Raw genomic sequence first — 24,547 nt, forward strand, 5'->3', positions numbered from 1 at the left:
AGAAAATATGTCTCCTGTATGACGTTTATCTATTTAAGATGCTGAGTATTTTAACATAAGGTTCAAACAAAATAGTCTATTATTCAATCTTTGAAGTTACCTGTAACATAAATTTACTGAAAGATTTTCAAAGTTATTTATTAAAATTTTGGTTTCAGGGATTACTGATTATTTTGGTTATGTTTAATTTTTCAGGCTAAGGGATCAAAACGGAGAAGGCGCAGCAACAAAACATTGTGACATGCGCATTTTTACTGTGAGATGGTGATAACAAAAAAAACACCCGGCTTAGTTTGTTGTGGGCTCTTCTTAGACCAGGCCGCGTTTGGAACCCTCGTAGCTCTAGGTTTAACTTGGCGAACGAAGTTACAATTATGTAAACATATATGTATGAACGCTTCATAAGTGCCTGTGATAGGCCTACATGGATTGTAGCATTTTAGGTCGCGTAAAAATGTAGTCAAACGCGTTAAGCCTTTTATGTATAACTGAGTAACCAACGTTTCCATATCCTAAAATTTGAACATTTTTACAAATAGGGAAAATAGATCAGCGCTATTATAATAATTCACTTTAGTAATACAACAATCAAGACATTGTTATAGTTTACTGAAAACTATATCTACTATAAAAAAAGAACTCTCTTGTCTGGATGCGTCACGATGCACACTACAATTGAGGAGAAATGGGCAGGGTGTATGGCGAGTTATATTTTACCACTAGCAACACACGCAACTTACGTTCCGTATTTCCCCACGTAAATTTCATAACAATTGTATCCCCTATTGCGATCTAAAACAATAACCAAAATAAGTTATATAAATCTCTAGTAGGTACTTCAAGCGTGAAGCGTTTTAAACTTCACATTTATTGATCAATTTATTTATCAGTTATCTAAGTTAAGTCTGAATATAGTTCTAGCCAATTGGATGCTAGGAAGTGCTAAGAAATTCAGGCTTCCTACTACTAATTGTATTAACGAGTGAGGATGGGAAATATACTTTGCAGTTTGCGTTTGAATTTGACTTTTGAATCTCGGGCCATTATTACTAATTATGTAGGTCGACATTTCAACGTTCGTGACGCGAGCTAAGCAAGTTTCATTCGAAGTGTTGTAAATGTGGCGTTACTACGACAGTAGTCCAACGTATGAGAGTCAAACATGTAGGTATCTATAGACGTGGCAATAAATCGGCTGCCAACCAAAGTTTGTGTTAGGAGTGGTCACGTCTGATGGTGCGGGACGTGGGTTCAAACGTTGGGCTGTTGTCGCTTGTTGTGTTTGGCGGAGGGGCGCCGATTCGTACCGTTCCGCTCCGGCTTGGGCGACGGCGGCGGCTGCGCGGCGTGCGGCGGGTACGGGATGCGGAACAGGCGGATGTGCAGATGTTCACAGATCTCGAAGCAAATCTGTCCGCAGTAGCGCATGAGATCCGCATACACCCATAGCTGAAACAATAGCAGATTCAATGCCGAGGCCAATAATATACAAATTTAAGATTAAGATAATCCCCGACTTTCAATATAGTGCACATTATTCTACTAATGAAGACATTTCATTCGATACACACAAAATCAAAACTAGCAAGCGCGCACGCAAGCACGCACGCACGCACGCACCAAACACTTATGGGTATGAAATAAGGGATAAATATTTTTATGGGAAAATATTAAGTGTCTTAATGTACGAATTACACACGGACGAAGTAGCCAGTTAAGTTAAATATAAATCGTGAGGATTCACCTTGATTTACCAAGTTACAGTAACATAATTTAATGGCTTAAATTATTAGAAATGTCTAGTAACTTATCCAGAATAAAAAAAAATATATGTGTTTAAGAAGGGATGTAATACTTACTGTACATAGCCAAAGCACATAGTACTCTGGTATTGCGTTGTTGAAATACTGGTTGAGGAAGAGCATCGCCGGCCCGAGAAGCGACCAGTCGTATAGCTCCATCTCGCTCTTGGTCATGTGAGCCACCTAAAAAGAGAATGGTTTATGGTCGACCGAATGTATTTAAGGAGTTTTTGTATATAAAAATAAGCAACTGGTAGAATTTGAGACACATTTTTGTGAATATTGAATAGACCACAATCTGTACGGTGTACTGATCTGCGGTAGAAGGAATACAAAGATTGAAGAAATTATACATTGCGACGTACAGACTATACGTCTGAACGTCACAATGTATAAATCTTAGCTTGCTTCTATCCAATGTATGTAACATTCCAAAAACAATATGTAATCGGTGTACTGAGCCTCCCGTTTTTTAATGCTAGTCAACAATATATGTTACAATAACTCACCACAAGCCTATTAGTGACTTTAGCGCCGACCATTCCGAATGCGAGAATATACAGCGCAGGGTGATTCTCATACACGTGCGACTCGCTCTTCTGGAAGATGATGAACGCCGGGACAACCACCAGCGAGAACGGTATCACCGGGGAGAGGATGCTGGTGCCCTGGAGAGAGGTGACGCTGTAGCGAGTTCTTGGTCGGAATAATCCACAAAACCTGCTTTACAACTTTTGTAATATTCTCTCACAATAATCATTATTTAGTGCAAATTTTCATTTTAATTTTGGGCGTTTGACTGCAACCTTAATCGGTGCTTAAATAGAAGCGCGCCAATCTAAAAATTTGTTGACACCTATTCTCTTTTGGTGCGATTGGTATATGCCAGGTGGCAATTTGCTTAGGGTTAAGACTACAGAAAATATTTTTCTTTTTAAGTTACATTTTTTTTTTTTGCCGAAAAAAACGAGAAGAGCAATTTTAAACCCAGCTTTTTCAAAATTGCAGCGGATATTCCTTATTTAATTTAAATCAAATTCAATTAATTATTTGATTATGGTTACAAATTAAGTTAACCACAAAAGCTGTAAACACAAGTTTGTTTGTTGAAACACAGTTGGCGACAAGGCAACACAAAACAACACATGCATACAATGTACACGTCTAGCTACAAGTAAGCTACAACATGCGAGTTAGTAAGGAAAAAGAAAGTTAGAAAATGATAACATATGATATTACATATACATAAATGGAATACATTGCCAAGAGTATAATATTGTGGAAGAACTATCTCACAAAGACCGCTTGGCAAAAGTTGTAGCACATCATACACTGTTTGGTTTCCCGCACACGCTAATATTATTGTCAATATACTGCATATTGTCAATAATATTGCGTGTGAGGGCCTCTGAAGAGTTGAAGTATTTTGACTGCGTGCGGGCAGCCATTCGCCCGGCTTATTGCGTTCACTTGAGATGTACCCGACTTAGGATAAAGACGCTATCGGTACAATGCGCAGGTACAACTGAGGCTACGCGGTTTTCGTGAGATAGAATGACTGTTGAGGTTACTACACTAATTGCCACGATGACATTTACAACCGGGGAAAACAGGATTTGTAAGTTTATGAGAACATAATGTAACTGTATAACACCTAATTTTTTCTTACATTTCTTACTATAAAAACAATCTTTCAATTACTTTTTAGTGTAAAGTTCGTTTCATAAAGAATATATTATTTGATTTAGTTATTATTTTTTTGTTTTTCTTTAATTTTTTAAACATATATAATTTTCTGTGTGTCGTGTACAATAACAGTATTTATTTATTCATATTTTACACTAAAAAGTGTTGAAAAGATTGGTTACATAATAAGACAAGTTAGGAAAATAGAGTGAACGTTTTAGGTGCATCTAACGCGCTGCAATTGCGCATGAAATTGTCGCCGCAGGCAAAGGCTGTAGTGTGTTTATGTCAATATATGTTAATGAACGAATCACAGACTAAAGAGAAAAAAATAGACAAAAATTATACGGGCTGTGTTGCAACAGATATAAATCGAATGTAGTTCAAGGTATTTTGCTCAAAAATTTTATGTCGCGTAAGCATTCAGGTTGTGAAGGTAGTCAGGTAATAACTGCATGACGCAAAGAAGCGGCTTTGTATTCAACATGTATTTTTCGAGACACTTAAGCAAAAACAAAACTAAACGAATGGCCAAATTTAAATTATTGTTACAGCAATAGAAGCCCCAATTGTAAAAGAATCACATATACTATTGTTTCACGATTATGATTTTTTCAGTGTCGAATTCAGTATTGAGTATTGGTTTGTTAAATATTTTTCATTCATAATTTTCTTTTCGCACTGTCCTTAGATAAAAACAAACCAATCATGTATAAAAATTTCGTGACCGGGGACGTTTCGCAGTGATTGCATTGCGTTGCAAATGTTACCTTATAATAATTTTTCGACGGCGACTATATTTCATTAGCGTTGGTACTTCACAGTCTACTGAATCAAAGACTACTGCAATGCAGTGCGATTCAATTCGTTCCCGCGTTTGTTACCCATAAGGATTCATTGGTCATGTAGTTTTCATTCTGGTTACGGTTGTTTTACTTTATTTCGTTAAAGAGTATGTTTCTATGAAAACGTTGAATTTTTTGATTGCCAGTACTGTCTACTTTTTCCTTATAGTCTGTGTAAATGAATAACATCGCACTAAACACAACGTACAACATATAAGTAACGTAAGGACGAGTAACATCACGAGCATTTTAAGCCAGCGTCACGAAAGTTGGAACTACTAATTGTTCAAAAATATAGGTATTACCGTATATTGGAGTTGACGTTAAAATATTAAGTTGGAAAATCACGATATTTTAACCTTCGACAGGACAGTGTTTTTGCGAAAAACCCTGGGATATCACGAACATTTTTATAAGCGAGCCGACGACCATACGTCACTTGGTTTTACGAAACTGTTGCCCATGAACAATATTGCATGCAGGCTTATACATCTTTTGGGTAACTTCATATTGGAATCAGCGGAAACACAAGAGTTTTTTTGTAAGATTTTTTATTGGTATAGCGATTGAGAAATAGACAATAGGCATTTACAATATGGATATTAGTTTAAGTAACTCTTAAGTAACACTCCTTGTTAACTAGATCGAACGCATTGAAATCAACCAATGAACCAGAATATAAACCGTCTGATGTAGCCCTAAAGTGTTATATTGTAGCATGAAATCAGAATCTACTTAAGAAAACTTCTAAATTTAGTTACTTGGCTGCTAACTTAAATAGCCCGCAGTCTAATGGAAAAAGAATATCAAAGTTATCGGTTAAAAAGTGTATTTCCGTCTATAAACATCCTCATCAGATTCTGATAAAATTTTGAGTGTTTAGTCATTGAAACCTATTATATTCGGCTCTTTATGCGGCTATCGTAGGATTGCTAGCGTGATATCCGTAGGATTTTGACAGAACAACTTTCATCCTTACTTTCTTATAAATATAAACTATGTGTCTGCCAACTCCAAAACGTGGATAGACTTGTTAATTTCTGAGCAGTGCCGTGCACGCCATACATGCAAGAAAGCACTGCCTATCTTGGGATTTCTTTTAAGTTAAAAGAAATCTTTGAAAAAAAGCACTTCAGCATCGCTCTGCGTCGTGCACACCACTGGTCAGGCGTCGACTGTTTCAAGTTTCGTGACGCGCACTGTACAGGCATGCATCGGCAGTCCCGTGTACGCGTGTGGTGACGTCGTTGCACTCCAGCACTCGCCGGGGCGACAGCACAAAGCATAAACTTCAAACTCTTACTGCGACCGTGGAGCCGTTCTTGCCGACGCCGCCTTTCATTATCACTTTAACGTATTTGAAGACTAAGGTCATCGTCAACAACACCACGCCGTAGTTCGATATTAGATTCAGACAGATGTTGATGGTCGGGATCTGATATGGTTCGCGTCATGCGGTAAGTCCGGCGCAGCAGCGTACGAGGGCGGCGGCCATTAATAAAAAAAAATAGTAAAAAAACACATGCCATTAATACAAAATATTCGCGAGCTAAACGGATAGAGTACCTACTATACTGAAATAATGTGATATCTTCACTCATTAATAGATACTGCAAGTTTGGATTTACGCGTCCAATTATTTCGAACCAGCTTAATCGACGAGTTATGCAATCCGTTTCATATTGAGAATTGTTAGTTTATGTTAATTCTATGTCGCCCCTATTTTAAAGTTGGTGATACTTAGAAAGAACTTCTCACTTATTATTTAAACGTATTGTATCTGCTAATTCCTACACACCGTTCAAAAAAAATATATTTTTTTTTAAATATGTATTTTATAATTATATTTTAGCCTTGGTTATTTGATCTCAGGTCAGCTGCACATTTTTTTGGTCCTTCGAACCGGACTTGTATGAAATGTATCAACAAATTGCTTTATAATTTTCCCCATGATATTTACAGACTTTCATAACTTTCAATCCTGCAACAACATATGGAATTCGATATATTGATTCAAAATTGAAATAACACGCATATTTAACTAAATCATGCTAGTTATAGAGGTTAAATTGTAAATTCAAAAGAGAGAATTATTGTGTTTTGCGTTCAGTATAGTATGGTTAATCGTGCATTTATTTACATACTATATTATTAGAAGTAGGGCGTGAAGAAATTATAAATAAACTAATACATATTTACAAAGCGCAAACTGTAGAGAAGAAATATATTAAGAAAACGGCATGGAAATTAATGTAATATTGGGGAAACTACATTTACAAATGTAATCTAAGTTATGGTTATTTATTGATTAATATTTAAACATCCATGTTATGAAGATAAAAGCGCGGGGAATACTATACAACGCCATCTAGTTCTGTAATCGGTAATCTACAAAATTATTATAAATATGGATTGCATTAGGGAAAATTGAATGAAAAGGATGAATTAATTAAACTTATGTGAAACTTAAGTCCCTAGAAAATATTGGGCTTTAAAATTGGGCTATTCTATATATATATATATATATATAGAATATACTCGAATCTGGCAAGTACTTAATTTGATGTTACTATTTCGAATGTATACAAACTAAACTAAATTGGCAGATCTTTGCGTTTCTCGTTTTTTCACGATCGTGAAATAGGTATAACATACATTAAAAGGCTCTTTTTTAAACGTCAAGTCAGTCATTTGTGTCTTATTGTTTCGGAAAGAAGATTGTACTGAGCAGCCATTTTAACTCCTCTTTCTGCACTTGAAAGGCGTTCGCTTTTATTAAAACAACGACATTGTATAAAAACCTGCAATAGCGCTTTTGCACTTAAGTTTAACCTGTGCAGTGGCATTGCAGTCTAATATTGCCGTTGGAATTATACACTTCCTGTTGCAAATGTTATTTAGTTCAGAATTTGTTTATAACCAAATTACCAGCACTCATTTCGTAAGCTCAAATACTTTAATTCCCACACCGTATATATATCCGCAGTCCGGTAGCTTGTCATATAGTATGCAGTACACAGGTATGGTATCACACGGGTCTTACGGCCACTGTGGAGCCATTTTTGCCGCATCCCCTATCCCGGAAGGTAGCTGTGAAGTTGGCGATAAAGTACAAAGCTCCCGTGACGGTAAACGCGGTCGCGTGGACGCCCAACGGAAATTCGACGCCTGTAATCTGTGGCGCGGGAAATTAACAGAAAAAAAAATGAAAAAGAAATATTCCTGAATTCGATTTAGTTTTAGATGCGAGTATCACTTTGGGTATTCAGTTAAAGCAGAACATTATATGCTTAAGCGAGTATGGACGAAATTTGAAATGATACTTAATGTCACATGTAAGGATCTTTATAATGACGGCCATATTTTAAAGTATTGGCCAAACAAAATCGTATATCGGTTGCCGTGTGAAGCTAAAACACATCTAATCTCTGCCCTTAAGCGTGTTTAAGATTGCGTCCTGCTCAAATGTGGACGCAAAATTAAACGCAAAAGCGTACGGTGGCTGGATGTACTTTTGTGTGTCACCATCTTTACGGTGTTTGACTAGCCACTAGTGTTAACAAATATTAGAAGAACTTAGGTTAAGTCCGACTAATCTTTATGGAGTTTCCAAACGATGACGCTTGGTCGTCCATATCGAATGACAGATAAATTTAACGCGATGTGACGTTCGTTCACAGGCAGTCTATTTTCTAAACCTTGATTTATAACAGTTTGTTTGTAATAACTTGCCGTCTTTATAGAAACTCTTAACAGTCTTCAAATAATATGGCTAAAACTTTAGATTTAGAAACAAGTTTAGTCAATAACGGACAAAGTACTAATATTATTCAAAAAATAATTAAATTTTAATAATCTTATTTAAAATGTGTTAATATATTTTAGATACAAATGTATTAACTGATCGAGTGATTGTTTTATATCAAAATGACAGCAATGATGGTAAAGGCTTCCGTCCACACTACACTGGACATGAATGAGTGAAGACCCACATGGCAAAAGTACAAAGTAAATCGACCACAACAATATTACATCGAAAATGCTTAGTCTAACACAATGCTAACGGTTACCGTAGATCAAAATAACAGTAACAGCACCATGCTCAATGTTACGGGGAAGAAAGTGATGTAACAGAGAGCTTGGATACGTACGCACTAAAACGCTCCCGCGATGCGGTAACCGTCCGGTTGACCACAGCCTTTGTATCCGCAAACGCAACATCCGATTCACAAACAAAACGAATGTTGCGACCGCGCGGCTAAACGCCGTTATGAGAAACGTCAAAATACAACTGTATGATTTCATTTTAAAACATTATATTTTAAAACTGTTTCACTGTGATCTTACCTGTGATATGCTACTTAATTAAGATAGAAGTGTGCTTACCTGAAAGTGATTTGGCAGTTTACTGAACTCATGCCCTAAATAATCGGTTTCTACGCGCCATCCTACTGAAACTCTAAATCTCTTGGTAATAAGTCTTTGGCAGTAGGGTGGGTGGTAACGAGTAAAAGCAGAAGCCCCTCTCTAGGTCACGTACCTACCTGAGCCAATTTAGAAGTAATGAATTATACATTCTTTCTAAGACATAGTGCCAAGCTCATTTAGCGTTTGCTTAAGAGAGATTTAAGTACGATTTAGGCTGAAAATTTCATACAATTGTATCTTAACTATTATTTAATATGTGTGTTAAAATAGATTTTCCGATGAAAGACAACACATTTTGAAAAACGTTCAGATAGAATTGCTAGCGGTCAGCCGGACGGTTAGCCGCAGCGCGGGTGACCGCGTGCGTATGTAGACCAACCTACGACGTACGATTAAGGACATGCTATTAAAAAAACCCACATGATAAGCTACATCATCGCTTCTCAATTAAATAAAGCTATTACATGGACTAAGTAAGTAAGATAAAGCCCTTACACACATCACCGATCAAAAAGAATTGTCCACTGGGTGTCCGGTATGATTACGGATCTCGAACGCTCCTAGACCCTGATGTTCTATAACATTGAAATTTTAACATACGAGCTGCAATTTGTATCTCCAATCATGGCAGTTATTATAGGAACAGTTGTCCAATTTGACGTTACAAATCGCATTTCGCTCGCAGTTATAACTTAAATGTCACTAGGATCAGGGACGTTGTCTGGAAACACGAGCGGAATCAACAACCCCCAGATTCAACAGAGAAGCCAGATTCCAGATTAAGACTAACTTAAGAGCGGATTTCACCGTTATTAAACCAAGTTTAATTAAATCACACCTTGCTTTACGTTTAAATGTACAAACTGCAGCTCTAAAGGCTTTTTAGCGCGTAAACTGAGTTTAGCTTGGTTTTTGGGTTAGTATCAATAGTGAATATCGAACCTTGCATAAATTACCTAAATTAATTAAGCCAAAACACACTACCATTGTAATGCTATAACAGCGAGCAATGTTAGCCGTTGAGCATGTAGGCGGCGCTTTTTTCGCGGAGCACAGTGGACACCCAGTTTCACAGTTTAAGTTAAGGCAAGGAGAATAATTAAGGGAACAAAAGCAGGAAGTGTGTAAGGAGACAGTATAGACAAACCAAATCTACATAATATACTCAGTAGTACAAAAGATTAGATACAGAAAGAATTAGATAGAAGCCCAACAATCCATGGTGCTTAGGTACTGACGGCGAAATTGGCCTGGAAGCTCGATTTGATGGAAAAACATTTCACACTGAATAAATACTTCTTTATTTATAACATTTGATAACATTTCAAATATCTTTAATTATAAAAAATACTTTCCAGTAGGTATATGTTTTTGGTGTTAGAAAATTATTGCATTTCCTAATTAGAATGCAGCTTGGGACTAGTGCAAAGTTGTAAGCATTTTGAATATTTTAACTCGCATTTATAAGTTCGTATTTTTTTTTATTGCACAGTAAGAAGACAAGTGAATAAAATTGTTTTAGGAGAGTTTTTGTGACAATAGATGTCAGAAATCGAAAAAAAATTTGATCGGTATTAGTTTAAGATCTATTATAGTTAAGATCTATTATAGTTATTTTTATATTGTAGTTAATTATCGTCGCTTAGCTAACAATACCGAGCAAGTCAAACTAACATAGTTTTTAGGAGATACTGCTCCCTTTGTCTTTTATTTAAATATCGCATCATATAACGTCTGTTATGCTATAAATAAAAGGTTTTCTAAGCGCATAAAACTATGTTTGTTACGATTTCAAACTACAAATCGACGAATTTCTTAGGTTTTCTCTACTACACACACATATAAACCCTCTTGAATAACTGTATCTTAAAAAATTTACATAAGAGTCCCGTCATAGCGGGAATGACTGTTTGATACTATGTAAATATTTCATTTTTGCATAATAAGGTAAGGTTTTTGTGTGCCCTGAAAACTTTGGTAATTTCAAGTCCACGGTCGTGTTAGCTAAGCGGCGTTACGTTAACGGAACGAAATGTCATCAACTGTGGTTTGCTATCAGAAGTGGGATACGCGTGCGGGCGTGACAATCGAGCCTCCAGGCGCGGGTACCCTGTCTCGCTCACAGCGACGGTGGAGCCGTTCTTGCCGACGCCGCCCGCGGCGATGGCGGCGGCGAGCGCGGCCAGCGTGAGCGCCGCGCCCGCCACCGCGACCCCGCCCAGCGAGTAACGCATCTCCAGCGAGCCCACCTGGACCCACCCATTCACTTGCGCGGTCACAGCCGTTGGAGCTGACCGCGCACGCACGCGCCGCAGCAACCGCACACGCTTATTTTCCACTACTTTTTTTATTGATGGTGAACCATTTAGCCTTTAAACAGCAACACTCGCAGGGCATGCAAGGAACACGTCCTACGATCGTATTATACGCTTGTTGTTGTGTTGAAGAACGGAATACAGCAATGTTACTTGTACCCAAGCCGTCATCCCAATTCCTATGGTGCCCCATAGAAATTGGGTAATTAGTGCAAGTACATATTTATTCAATTTAAGTACGCCTACATTAGTCACTTTTCGAACGTTGACGTTAGTTGGTCGGTGTCAGTCAGAGTGGCGTGTCTATACCAAATTCCTAAGAAAGTGACTCCATTGCCATTTTCAATGCCATTTTCAATGCCTAGCCTAGATATTTATATACCATGATTATATTAATTGATAATGTATACAATGTGTGCAGGGGAAAATTGAATCGATGATTATTTTACTTTGTCACTACGAAATTCAATATATCATCACCTGAACTAATAAGTGTTTTTAACACATCAAAACAGGTAATGGCAGGCGGTGAGATCATTCGGATTTTCAGTAGCGAAAAATGTGTTGCAGTTTGCATGTGCGGTTCTTGCGGCGCGGTTCGAATGAGCGACCGCTTTGAGGGAAATATACAGTAGTTGTTATAACATATACGGTGGAAAATAGAACGTCAATCAGAGCAGCTACATATACAGGGTTTTAGGTAACAACTATATTTTTTTACGTTAATATATAATTTAAGCAGGTTCAAGCTGAAACAAGCTGTTTTGAACTTGGTAGAAAATAGTCGTGCTCTGTTTTTAACAAAAACGTTAGTAATAAACGTTAAAAAATTAAAAAAGTATTTATTTATTTTTGTAACATTTGTTTATCGCATTTGCGCTTAGAATCAGAATCGCATTCGCTTAGAGCTCACGAATTAGGTGAGGGATTTTTTAAGCTAACGCTCGAAGGCACAGCTCACATCACTTTTTTACACCAATCGATTAAAAAAGCTGCTGGTGACCACATTTTCACCTGCATTTCTTTAACGAGTTATTAGTGTTGAAAAAAACTTGAATTCTTTGTATCTCTGTAAAATATAAAACCATAGTGCATGTACATTTTAATTAACTTCGTAGATTATTACCTAAAGCCCTGTATAATGTGTAACGTTATATATATTCAAGGAAAAACACATACACATTCTATGTTTTACCAGTTTTTGTTTTTCTAATAATTTCTAATCTTTCTAGTATTAGTGTGAAAATTTTTAATTTTCGTAACAATACATAATTTGGCAGCAAGCAGTTAATCCTGGATAAGTTTCATTCATTTAAAATAAAGATTTCATATTAAGAACTTTCAACAGTGATTCTTCTTTAAGGAGATTTTACAATTATAATCTCCTGTATTACTAATTCCGAAGATTTATCGGCTCGAATATATCGATTATAGGCTTTTACAGTGCATTTTAACTTGTTATCACCAGGCCCAAATTTTTATGTTTTTAGAACGTTTCGTTAGATAGTCCAGCCAGTTGAGGATTATTTCTTCAAGTTATGGGGGAATTGAGGTTTTCTGGAAAAAATTACGTGGAGGACTAATCAAGAATGCTTAAGGGGAAAATGCAACGTTATTAAATTTCACATTTGGGTAACAAATAAAAGTTGTACAAGACAACATTTTGAGTATTTTTAGGCGAGCAATGCAATCAAAAGAAATCTTAACTCTGTGACAAAAATGTTAAGAACAACCCGCTGAAGCTGATAAAATTTGCAATGCGGGTTTCTCTCATACTTTAAAGAAGTAGTAAGTAATAGAAAGAGTTTTTATAAAAAAATCAACTTTTAAAGCTGTGAAAAATTATTAATCTCCGGTACCTCCAGACAAAAGCAAAAATAGGGAATGTAAATTCGAACTTTAGTAATAATTATAAGCGGACAATGTAGATGGCCCAGCTGATTTAGTTGGAAACGAATCTCTTATAAACAGAGCACGAAGTGCAGCCCTGTGCCCATCAACCTGAGGCGTAGGTGCCTGTAACTACACCGGCAACCACGCCCTCCAAACCGGACCACAGCTATGCTGCTAAGCGGCAGAATTAAGCATGGAGGTAGTAATTCCTCGGACGAGCTCCGACACAAAAAGCTCTACTACTACTAAACCTCTACCGCTTAAAGCGATAAGACCGCCTTTGCGCATTTTTATTCTTCTTGTATTTATGTTTTCAATTTCTATTACCTTTATCCCTTAATTGTGTTCAATAAAGAATTTATCTACCTATCTATCTCTTCTAGAACTATATTTTTTAATCCCTACTGACTGGACTAAAAGAAAGCATTTGACCGCAAAGCGATTAATCATTATTGATGCATAACTGCACATGCTATATATCATATCAAATTATGCATTACCATTTACCATTGTTAATTATCTATGCTCCGATCAGACCGCACGCATATATAAAATAAATAAAAACAATTCATGTGGGTATTTTTAAGAGAAATCGATTTTATATTTTTTTAAACTGCCTAACGTAAAACATTGCAATGATACGTTATATAAGCGAAATTCTGATTATATAACGCAAAACTCACTTCGGGTACGTGCCACGAAAATTGTGTCGTTTGTTTGTTTAAAGCTCGCCCTAATCTTTTACGTTTGTTTTATATTATTGTCAATTTTTTTTCGTTAATTTATTTAAGATAATTATTGTGTTTGTAGAAATATGAATTATAAAGTTAAGTAAGGGTAAGTTTATGTGTTATCCACATATAAAAATTAAAATAAATGTAATCTTTATGAGGTCAAAAAAGATTTTTGCTCTATTTAGAAATTCAAATAAAACAATACGATTAAAATTATCTAAAAATTTTATTGATTTATATAATATGTAATAGAGCGGCAAAATTCTTTAAATAAATAAAAAAAGACTTGTGGAGAAGAAACAAATAAATTCATATTTGTTTGTAGTAAGTACTAAGTACTCTTGTGATAAGGTTTTCTTAAAATCTTTTTTATTTATAATCTGTTAATTTTACCGTTTCCAGAGCACCGTCTGACAGACGGGCGGATGGACAAAGTGAAAATTTGCCCAAACACTGAATTTAAACACCCGAATCTACAACTTCCGTGACGCGTACAGTTATCATTGCAATGGAATTATAATTTAACGTACTAGTGTAAGGAATAAGGCGGACTACATTACCTGAGTGGTCCACACGTCGGGGCCCAAGATGGCGGATATGAGGTGTATCACGATGATGGCGTACTGCGCCTCGGTCACGTCGATGCGGCCCATTTTGAGCGTGCCAGTGACGTAGGCCTGCCAGTGCGCGCAGTAGAACAGCGTCATTGCGCAGAAGCACTGCAAATTAAATAATAAATCCTTACTACTAATTATAAATGCGAAAATGTGTTCGTTTGCTTGTTTGTTTGTCCTCCCTTCACGTACTAAATAAGCAACCATTCCACTCGTTTTTTGGCACGGATTTAGTTGGGAAGGGCGGATAGTAACAAAGGCTACATTTTATCCTAGGAAAAAAAATAAATTCGCACGGGATTTTTAAATAACTTAATAAACGCAGACGAATTACGCGGGTAACAGATAAGTAGTCCTACTAATATTATAAATGCGAAAGTTTGTAATGATGGAAGGGTGGATAATTTATAGTAATAATTGATGGACCAGGCAGATGGTCCACCTGATGGTAAGTGGAAAACCAACGCCTATAAAAAGAGCAACACTTTACGGGGCATACAAGGAGAACTTCCTGCATCATGCTGCCCTGTGTCCATCAATTTGAGACGTAGGTGTAACGTTTCATGTACTTGATACCAGTGGCGTTCCTAGGGTCTTTAGGGGAATTAGAGCAAGCCCAATTACATATAGGAAAAATTTTACTCATCATATGACCAATATAAGGCAGTGCCTTTTGTGCCTAATGACGAACATCAACTCATCTTTGAAAGACTATGATTATGATCTAAACGCGAATTATCATTAAAAATTTCGATAGATAATATAAGTCTGGCTTTTCGGCTTCTATGGTAGTACCGCCACTACTTGATACGACGAAATAAGACGTATGAAATTTTGTCGGGACAAAACTTATCAGAAGTTGTAAGCGGAAAGTGGCGGGGAACCGCAACTACTAGTAAATGAAGCTTCACATCATTAAGGCACTCTTGCCCGGTAAACTGTTGTTAGTGATTGTGCCATCGCTGCGTCAACTTGCCTTGCGTAAAACGACGCTACTGTTGCAAGGCAAGTAATGCTCGCCTATATTTTGCGCAAAAGTACGCAATTGGTGTAACACAGAATAGGAATTTCACGCACTGTTGGTCGGCCTACGGGGCGTCGTTGACGTACCTCCGAGCTGTTGCGAAAACAACCAAGCTGTCTACCACCTTAAGAGTAAGGATGATAGTCATACAGACATCTAAGGTCGTAACTAACGACGGGCGATGTTAGTAAGGGTCCTTCCTCGCATCGATATACGACGCGACGGTGTTCAGACGATGTCGGCATTTACGACGAGATCAAAGGCGCTGAACCACTGTAGGGATCTCTTTTTTTATTGTGATTACGGTAAACTTGAAATGCGTTCACAGTTGCGTTTCAAGCTACACCATTCATTAGTATGAGCTTTTTGAGTATAAAAACGAAGGAACTACGTAAAATCGAACTTGTGAAAACTGTTTTAAAGCCAAGAAATTTGTCCACAACACCTACTAAGGCCAGTGCTTTTGAAGGAACATTTGTAAAACGAAAACGAAAGAATATCTGTTAATCTCTGTGTCCTTTGAACTAACTCTGTGAAAAAAAATCAATTGATTAGTAGCTTTGTTAGGACGTGAAGGAAAGAAAAACAAACAAACATACACACTTTCGCATTTATAATATTACTTAGGTTATTTAAAATATTAAAAGAACACCCTATTTGGGTTAAATACACCTCTTTTGAAGTTTGGCAGCATCCCAACGCCGGAGCTCGAGCACACATCTGCCCGATCTTTGTTTCGGAGAGTTGCCAAGTGGCCGGGCTAGTCCCGACGCCCGAGACCTTGCGTCTATTCAGCGGAACGGGTTCACGGTCGCGACATTACTTCCGCTGAATCGATATGAAAGCATCGCATCGCAGAACGCGCCCTAATGTACCTCAGTCTCTCTCCCTTTTTAACCCGAACGCATAAAATACCCTGATGGTGGAGTAACTACAAACAGACTTGACGTATTAAAAATTGCTTATAGAGTAAGCCTAAAATAATATAATTTTTATACACGGTTCAGTTGGTTTTCCAACAGGTTGCAAACTGGGTATAGTTATTTCTCTGAGTGTTGATATTTAAAGAAAAATGTTGTGGAACAAGTTTTTCATTACAAATAAAGCATGTTGTGGTTAACGTATAACTAACTTTTAGAAACTTTATTACTTTATGTGATAATGAAAAAATATCACTCTTATGTACAAAAGTGCTGTTTATATTACTGAATAAATTCCCGCTACCCCCTTTTCCATATATATTTCTTTTTTATACATACCAAGCTGGAAAGTTTATTTTTTAGTTTATTTGTTCGATCCCACTAATCTACGAAATAATCAATAGATTTGAAAAACTTTTTTGTACCTGATAGCCCAATTCTCAGAGAAGAAAGGAAAGAGGTGATCAAAGTTATGTACAAGTGGGGTTTCTTATACTACATAGCTAAAAAGTAAACTGGCATTAGTGACAACGTAAAATATGTTCGAAGCCACGAACAAACCTGACCTAACTAACTACCAAGTGTGTATTCTAAACAAGTGTCCAACGTCCGATGTAATTCATCAACGCGAGGCTAATGATTGATTCAAACGTTTCAAGTTTCAACTACATCATTGCAATCCATATAATATGTGTCTAATCTATTGAAGGTATTCTATATATAGCTAACTAGCGATCCCATTGATTGGATACACTCATCATTATTGTAAAGTACACCGTTAAATTATTATAGACATGATGACAGAATCGCTACTTATTTTAATTTATATTCTAAGTATGATTGGTATTTATGTTCAATACACAAAACTGCAAAATCTAGCGATACGGCAGTAGCAGATAATCAAGTATATGAAGTATTACATATCACTCGTACGACACCCGCGGGAAGTGGAGTGGAGTATTGTATATCATCATCATCACATCAACTCATAACCGGCCCACAGGGCACGGGTCTACTTCCACAGTGGAAAGGGTTAAGGCCCTAGACAACCACGCTGGCCCAGTGCGGAGAGGTGGACTCCACACGGGTTTGAGAAAATATGAAGATCTCTCAGGCATGCAGGTTTCCTCACGAACTTTTTCTTCCCCGTTGAAGCAAGTGATATTTAATTGTTAAGGTGCGTGCTGCGATTCGAACTCGGCGCCCCAAAAGTAGCCCCTTACCTACCACTAGGCTATCACCGCTGTTCTATACGACGTGTAACCGAATAAGGAAATACTGTTGAATGGAGCATAAGTATATTTCATAAGAAATCGCCCTGTAAAAATATTGAAGAAGCTTATTTATGAAGTATTCCAAATAAAAAATTAAATTTATGTCGCCATACAAACGAATTCAAAACTTCTTAAGTGTTTACTTATGACAACCCTATTGAAGATAAAAGATTGACACGCGCATAGTACCTACGCTGCGTAACGCGTACCTAATGTGACAAGAGTCACTTGATGTTAATTTTGCATGTGATGTTAGGGCTGTATCTGATTTCTTTCAGTTTAAACTATGGCAGTGATTTACTCAAAAACTACTAGCGTTTCGGTTTCACAGATAAGTCTCTTCCATTTACACGTTGTATATTCTTACTTTTTATTTCCAAGTTACGAAGAGGGAGGTTCTTACCATTATTTACTAATTGTTAAAGATCCACCAACCTGAAAGAACATCCACGTGGGATAGTCCCCGAGCTTGACAGCTATGCAGGCGCCCAGGGCGATGAACACCGTGGAGATGCTGTCACAGCCGTGGTCGAAGAGTTCACCCAGCGGCGACTGGCTGCCGGTCCGCCGTGCCTGCTTGCCGTCTATGGCGTCCAGGCTCTGGTACACGAATACTCCTAACGCGCACAGTGCGCAGGCCCATCGCGGCGGCTCTTGCCGTGCGTCTGGACTATACCTGGAAAAAAAAGCATTGGAAACTTATGCCCGCTTTCAATAACCCTAAGCATCGCGTAAATCGAATGCCTACTGATTTATGAGACTGTTATGAAGATCTCTGAGGAATGCAGGTGGTTCATCGTAGAGTGGTATCCTTCACTGTTGTGCGTGGCGGAGATTCAACTTTCAGAATATATTGTGCTACGACACTGGGACCTTATTTATATATATCAATATTTTATCTTTTATATGTTGTGATGATCATTGAAAAGATTCTACTTCTTATAAATATTGCTGTAATGTTTTAACCATTTTTAAAGGTATACACTAGCCAAACTGGTTCTTAACTGTGCTATTAAAGAAGGTAAAAAACCAACAGCAACATAAATATTTCACTGTTATGATAGCAATAGCATTTGCAGTTTTACTGTGGGGACATAAAATGTTGTCTGACTGAATAAGTATTAAATACAACAAACTCACTATTTATATCTTATTAAATAGGTACTTTGCTTAGGAACTTAGTAGTAAGCATACTTAAGTAAATGTTAAGTCACAGTTACAACATGGACTTAGAAATTATTATTATGGCCTTAGTTGTTTTAATCACCACAACACTACTTTAGTTAAAGATATGGAATTTCAAGAAATGCATTGGTTTATACATGTTTTCCTGGTAACACCATTGTGTGGTGGTTTATAAACAAGCACTACAGTTGCGGGAAAAATACATTAATAATCCAATAATATTATTTATTTGCACTACACACAAAACAAAGATTGAAAAGAAACTAATTTATCAAAAGACATTAAATGAAATTTAATCAGCCACAAACAGAAAAAATAATCATGCCACAATTTGATCATAAGGTGAACTCAACAATTACTTTTTTGATTCATAATCATCTTTATTAGCTGGTTTTGCAATGAAAAATAATTTAGAAAAAATAGTTTTAACAAAACACATCACTTTTGTTTTGTTTACCTTATGATCAAATTGTGGCATCTTATGAGGAAAGGGTGTTATAAGTTTATTCAGCAATACATTTTTTTATTTATATTTATTACACTTAATATGTATGTATTTTTAGTTTTACAAAGAACATAAACATCAGGAGGCGGAAGGGGAGGATGTCCACCTTGGCATACCTTTAAGAGTAGTAAAAGCAACATAAAATAAGAGCTAGCAAAAGTAGTTATTGTTTAGTCTTGAAATATGAAAAGCTAATGAGATTCATATTAAATCGTCAAACATTAACATTGTATGAAGGCTATGTTTAATTCAAAGGTAGCCTGCCTTATGAAGCGACATCTGTGTTGCCTTGCCTTGATATTATGAAGTTCACGTTCAACAACCTTTCATTACCATTTTGTGACTAATGTTTGTAATATATTATACAACTTAGAATGTTTGTCATTTAAAAAACAATAACTACAATATTGTTACTTTTAGTGATGTGCATTTTATACAGCATTTATTATGTGCATGAAATAGATAGGCTAAGTTAGGTACAAAACTGTGCTTTCAACCAATGGTTTAGTTTAACTACTAAAGTGGACATTGTAAGCTACCAGGAGGAGATTACAAGGATCCTTATAACCTCAACCCGGCAAAATATCCTTTAGTTGACTTCCATCTGGTACAGTTCCTAGATTATAGATAGAAACTCCTTTAATCCAATAAATAGTCTAAGTGTTAAGAGACGTTTTTAGTTATTGTGTACATTTTACAGGGAAGTCTTATAGGCATGCTTATCTCTACCACCAAGCAGTTGTTGCAATACTGAAGGGTGTGGTTACTGGTGTACTTACAGCCACCCTGTTTTCATAAACTTGACGGTTACCACCTAAGTCTCAAATTTATAAATCAGTGTGGCATGTTGTAAGACTTACTCCTTGGGATCAAGGGCTACTCTAGACTGAATAGTAAATACTTTAAAAGAATTATTAAGTTTGGGGTTTTACTGCAAAAATGCAGTATTAGTTAGGAAATTGACTGTGTCCTCCCACCTGCAGCAGGCACCATGCCTTTGGCTAGAAGGTTAAGGCCCAATACTGTGGAAAAGCCTAAATGCACACAGGGTATGAACAGGGTATGCACTAAGGGGACAGAAAAAATGAAAAGGGAAATATAAAATTAAAAAAAATCTCCAATACAAGTAATAAAATATTAAATGATGCTTTGTAGTTGTTATAAATAGGCTACCCTTAATTTTTATAACTCTTACTGGAGATTTTCTTCAATTTATATCACCTGCATACAGTCTACATGCAGTGGCGTGCATAGACTATTGATGTTTTTGGCTGTTACTTTGTTTAAACTTTAAAATCTACTGGTCATACTCTTAGCAACTATGTATAAAAGGTCTCCTCTGACTCTGAGTTACTGTAAGAGTTTGAATCTATTTTTTTTTTGTACTTATTTACTATTTGATATTTACATCATAAAGATCAACACACTGCCCATCCACTTCCAGAACCAGCCTAACTCCCAGAATGAGGAGGGATCCCTCCCTCCTCATTCTGGGCCCAAAACTTTAACCACTAGGCTATTACCACTTTTTAATATTTGGTCTAATCTTTCATATATTTCTGGAATTTAGTCAAACAATTACATTATTGTGCAATCATGGTTAGATATAGAATTATAATGTTAATCCATAATTATATCAGAATTATCTTTATTATCACTGCAAATCAATGATTCCTAAATAAGATCTTTAATTGCATTGTAGTAATCAGGAGCCTCAAATACTAATAAGTAACTGGGTATATGAAATATAATTTTACCATTAGTTTTACCATAATTCATCATTCTTCAAATGTGAGAAAGAGCACCAATACAATAGTAGTAATAGTAAATGTTATTTTCTTGTCTTGTTTCTTTGAATTATAGTCACAAGTCTACTTTAGTATCAAATGAAAATGTAATTACAATAATGCAAAAAATAAGAGGTGCCTGTGATAAAATCATTTCAATGAATATATTGTAAAAAAAAAACCTACATTTTAAAGAATAGTTATAGATATAGAAAAATATAGTTGTTAAAGCCAAAAAACTATAATGATGAATAAGTTATCGAACTCGGATGGTTAAATATTTTTCTCATAACAATAATTTATTCATGTATGTAATCTTATCAGAAGTGGCGCGACTATTTCGGCCAATCATACGAGGTCTTCATGTAACGGAAAGCATAGTCTATTTTGCCATACGACTCTCGCGCTTCGGAGGCCGAATTTCACGGAGTGTGTACTCTTAGGAAAATAATAAAAATGTAGGTTATAAGAAAGTTGATCGAGGCTTATGAGGCAAAAATGAAAGTAGTTCCGCTAGTTAGGTAGGTACTCTGCATGACACAATATTTGCAACATTCTAATGAGCCAACGAGATGAAAATGACAGACAGACAACACTTACCAAATTAAAATTAGTGTGGTGACGATATTGACTATTAAACCTAATATTGTAATGAGATTCGGCGCCAGCCATAGCGGCGTTTTCGACACCAGCCAGCACCACCACGGCTGGAGCCAGGCATCTAATATACTCGCACTGGTACACGAATATTTATGTTCACTTAGTCTTTTTAACTGGGCAGCGTTTAGAATCCTTTCCTTGTAGAACTGCATGTTTACTCACTGTCACGTCATTTAACGGATTTGTTTAATTATGAACACTACACTTAGCACTACATTAATAAGCTATTTGCAAAATTTTGGTCGGAAAATTTGCACGATCTCTCATTTTACATCATTATATGTGAACCAGAGACAACTGATTTTTTTTTTATGAAAAAAATTCTGTCTGCCTTGGGTTCCGATTTACAACCATAGACCACTAAAAAACATGTTGGCACTACAGATTATTATTTTTGTTCTTTCTGGTCAGATTATATTTTTTTTTTTATAGTGTAATAATCCGAAGTCCCCCGTCCTTTGAGTGTTAAATGTTTTTTAATGTTTGTTTTCAGTCCTTATTGTAGATTTTTATGTAAATATATAGTAAGTAATAAAATTAAAGTATAATGTACAAAAAATATCCGTGTTAGATATATATGCATGTGTTGTGTTAGATATATATGCATGTGTTGTCTGTGCTGCCTTAGGTTAAAGAGCTAACTAGCTAATAACAAATATTTCTTGGTACAAATTCAAAATTAACTTTTCATTAGTTTCACCGATCAATCTCCTTCGTGCCTTCTTCATCTACAAGACATTGGCGAAGTACCTTGTGCCCAGTTGGCACAGACAAAAGCCATAAACTATATGCATAAGCCATATGAATTGAATAGTGTAATAATACTATTAATAGCTATAACTTTATCAATACCGAAGTGATTACAATATCTGGGTATTTTAATACTACATTTATAATAAAATATATTTATTGAATTTTTATCTACATAACAGAAATTCCAAAGAGGATACAAACAGTGGCCACTCGTTGGACTGAAAGCGGCTGGATCAGAACCTGGGTTGTCCCGTGCTAATAGTCCCGCCACCTACGAAAAAAGTTTGGGAAATCACCCATGACGTGTCTAGTGCTAGACGGGACTGGAATCCACCGGTCTGAGGATATTTGTCTCCCGCGCCAACACCAATACTTTACCAACCAGCTCCACAGTAGCAATTCAGTAACCATACCAAGTATGTGATGAGCCTGTTTGGCAGCCTCGTGACATAAAATTTATCAACTGATAGTTTGAAATAACAAAATATCTACTTGATATACTCAGATATTTTCGAAGTTCAAGCGGAACAAAATTATGTTTATATTGACGTGACGTCATAATCAAGTGTTTCATCTATCATAACGGATCGGCTCGCTAGATTAAGCAGTTTTATTTATCATATTAATACTATAGTATAAATACGAATTTAACTGGGAATATAAATAAAAATACGTTTTTCATAATGAATAAAACATAGGATAAATACAATATTTTGGCCATTCTTTGTTACCTACTGCCATCATGCCAATTGTACTCACAAGAAGAGCCATAGACGGCACAAGTTACCCAGCCGCGCGGTGCCCAGACGATTATAAACTGGATTTTGTTGGAACAACTTAGTTATGTTGGAACAACTTTTCGCTATAGTGAAAGACTGTAATTTCGTTATCCAGAGTAATGAGTATATTAGTTATAATAAGAAAACATAGAATCAGTTGCAGTAGAAATGCATTAATTTGTACTCATTTTAGAATTGCGTGTAGGTATGTTGTTTGTTAATGAGCTGAATAGGCTGCTAGAAAGAGACTTCAGTTAAATATTCTTTTCGTAAATATTTAGGTTGACACAGTTTAGACAACTGCAACCATTATCGCGGCACCATGTTTATTGTACCAATTTTGTACCCTTACCCTCAGAGTTCAGGACCCCTCAACAGAAATGTAGGCACCGACAAACTGTATTGTCAGCTTCCATAATGGACGCAGCATTAGGTGTTCCTCAGGTTTTATCACCTACACTATTCATTCTGCATACTAATAATCCACTGCAATACAGATGACAGTGCAGGTAGTGTCCGCAATGAAGGGCATTTACAACTGTCTCATTCAGTGGGTAATAAACAAGGAGTTTTAAATCTAGTGAACTGTTGAAGGTTTATAAGAACCGCTATTATAGTAACATAAAAAGGGTTGTTTATTAAATCAAAAATGAGTTATAAAATACAAAACTTTATTTCAACAATAATTACAAAAGTTACATAATACTTTCAAAATATTATAGTCAAAATATTTGTGCACTGACGTGATAGACATGAAATAAAATTATGTTTTTCAAAAATTTTAAAACCACATCCGGGCTCTTTATATTGATTATACACGAGAAAGACTTTTTAGAGTTCCGTACCTACTTAAAAAGAAAAAAAAGCCTTTAAAGCATCACGTCTCGTTGGTGTCTTTTTGCCTGCCTGAAAGACAAAATAACCTAGAATCATAAAAGTCAAGAAGCAATATTATCTTAAAGCACAAATAAAGGGAAAATCCTGAAACTATTTTTGTTATATTAAAAATAATTTAATTGATTCACCAGATAATCCACCAGAAAATGATTTTTTTTTATTATTTTCTAGTTTCAAATCAAGCACCTATCTAGTTTTGTTGAGAACACTTTCTCAAGTCCTATTTGCTAAGTAAATTACGACCACGACCGCTCTGATGAGAGAAGACTTACTCGACTTAGAAGAAGAAGATTTGCTAAGTAGTATATTATATAACTTTTCGTACTGTTTGAGTATCAAAATCACTCAGCGGGCGATGGAGAGAGCAATGTTGGGGAGTATCTCTACGTGATCAAATGAGGAAAGAGGAGATCCGTAGAAGAACCAGAGTTATTGACATAGCTCAG

General features: G+C 36.2%; 1 protein-coding gene across 5 annotated transcripts in view; it reads right to left on the reverse strand.

Moving 5' to 3' along the window:
- Positions 1 to 21,964, reverse strand: part of LOC120623738 (cholinephosphotransferase 1) — a 28,786-nt gene extending 6,822 nt beyond the window's left edge. Inside the window, exons 1-9 of one of the 5 annotated variants that reach the window (XM_039889938.1) lie at positions 21,613 to 21,964; positions 17,971 to 18,211; positions 14,264 to 14,422; positions 10,885 to 11,010; positions 7,377 to 7,508; positions 5,637 to 5,768; positions 2,312 to 2,470; positions 1,860 to 1,985; positions 1,308 to 1,449 (exon numbers count right to left, since the gene is read on the reverse strand). In XM_039889938.1, coding sequence (XP_039745872.1) covers positions 1,308 to 1,449; positions 1,860 to 1,985; positions 2,312 to 2,470; positions 5,637 to 5,768; positions 7,377 to 7,508; positions 10,885 to 11,010; positions 14,264 to 14,422; positions 17,971 to 18,211; positions 21,613 to 21,824 — 1,429 coding nt within the window. In that variant the 5' untranslated portion in view covers positions 21,825 to 21,964. The remainder of the gene's footprint in view (positions 1 to 1,307; positions 1,450 to 1,859; positions 1,986 to 2,311; positions 2,471 to 5,636; positions 5,769 to 7,376; positions 7,509 to 10,884; positions 11,011 to 14,263; positions 14,423 to 17,970; positions 18,212 to 21,612) is intronic. The other 4 variants (XM_039889937.1, XM_039889934.1, XM_039889935.1 and 1 more) reach the window with 4 other exon arrangements.
- Between the last annotated feature and the right edge of the window lie 2,583 nt (positions 21,965 to 24,547).

This window comes from Pararge aegeria, chromosome 5, assembly GCF_905163445.1.
Source record: "Pararge aegeria chromosome 5, ilParAegt1.1, whole genome shotgun sequence".
Taxonomy (NCBI): Eukaryota; Metazoa; Arthropoda; class Insecta; order Lepidoptera; family Nymphalidae; genus Pararge; species Pararge aegeria.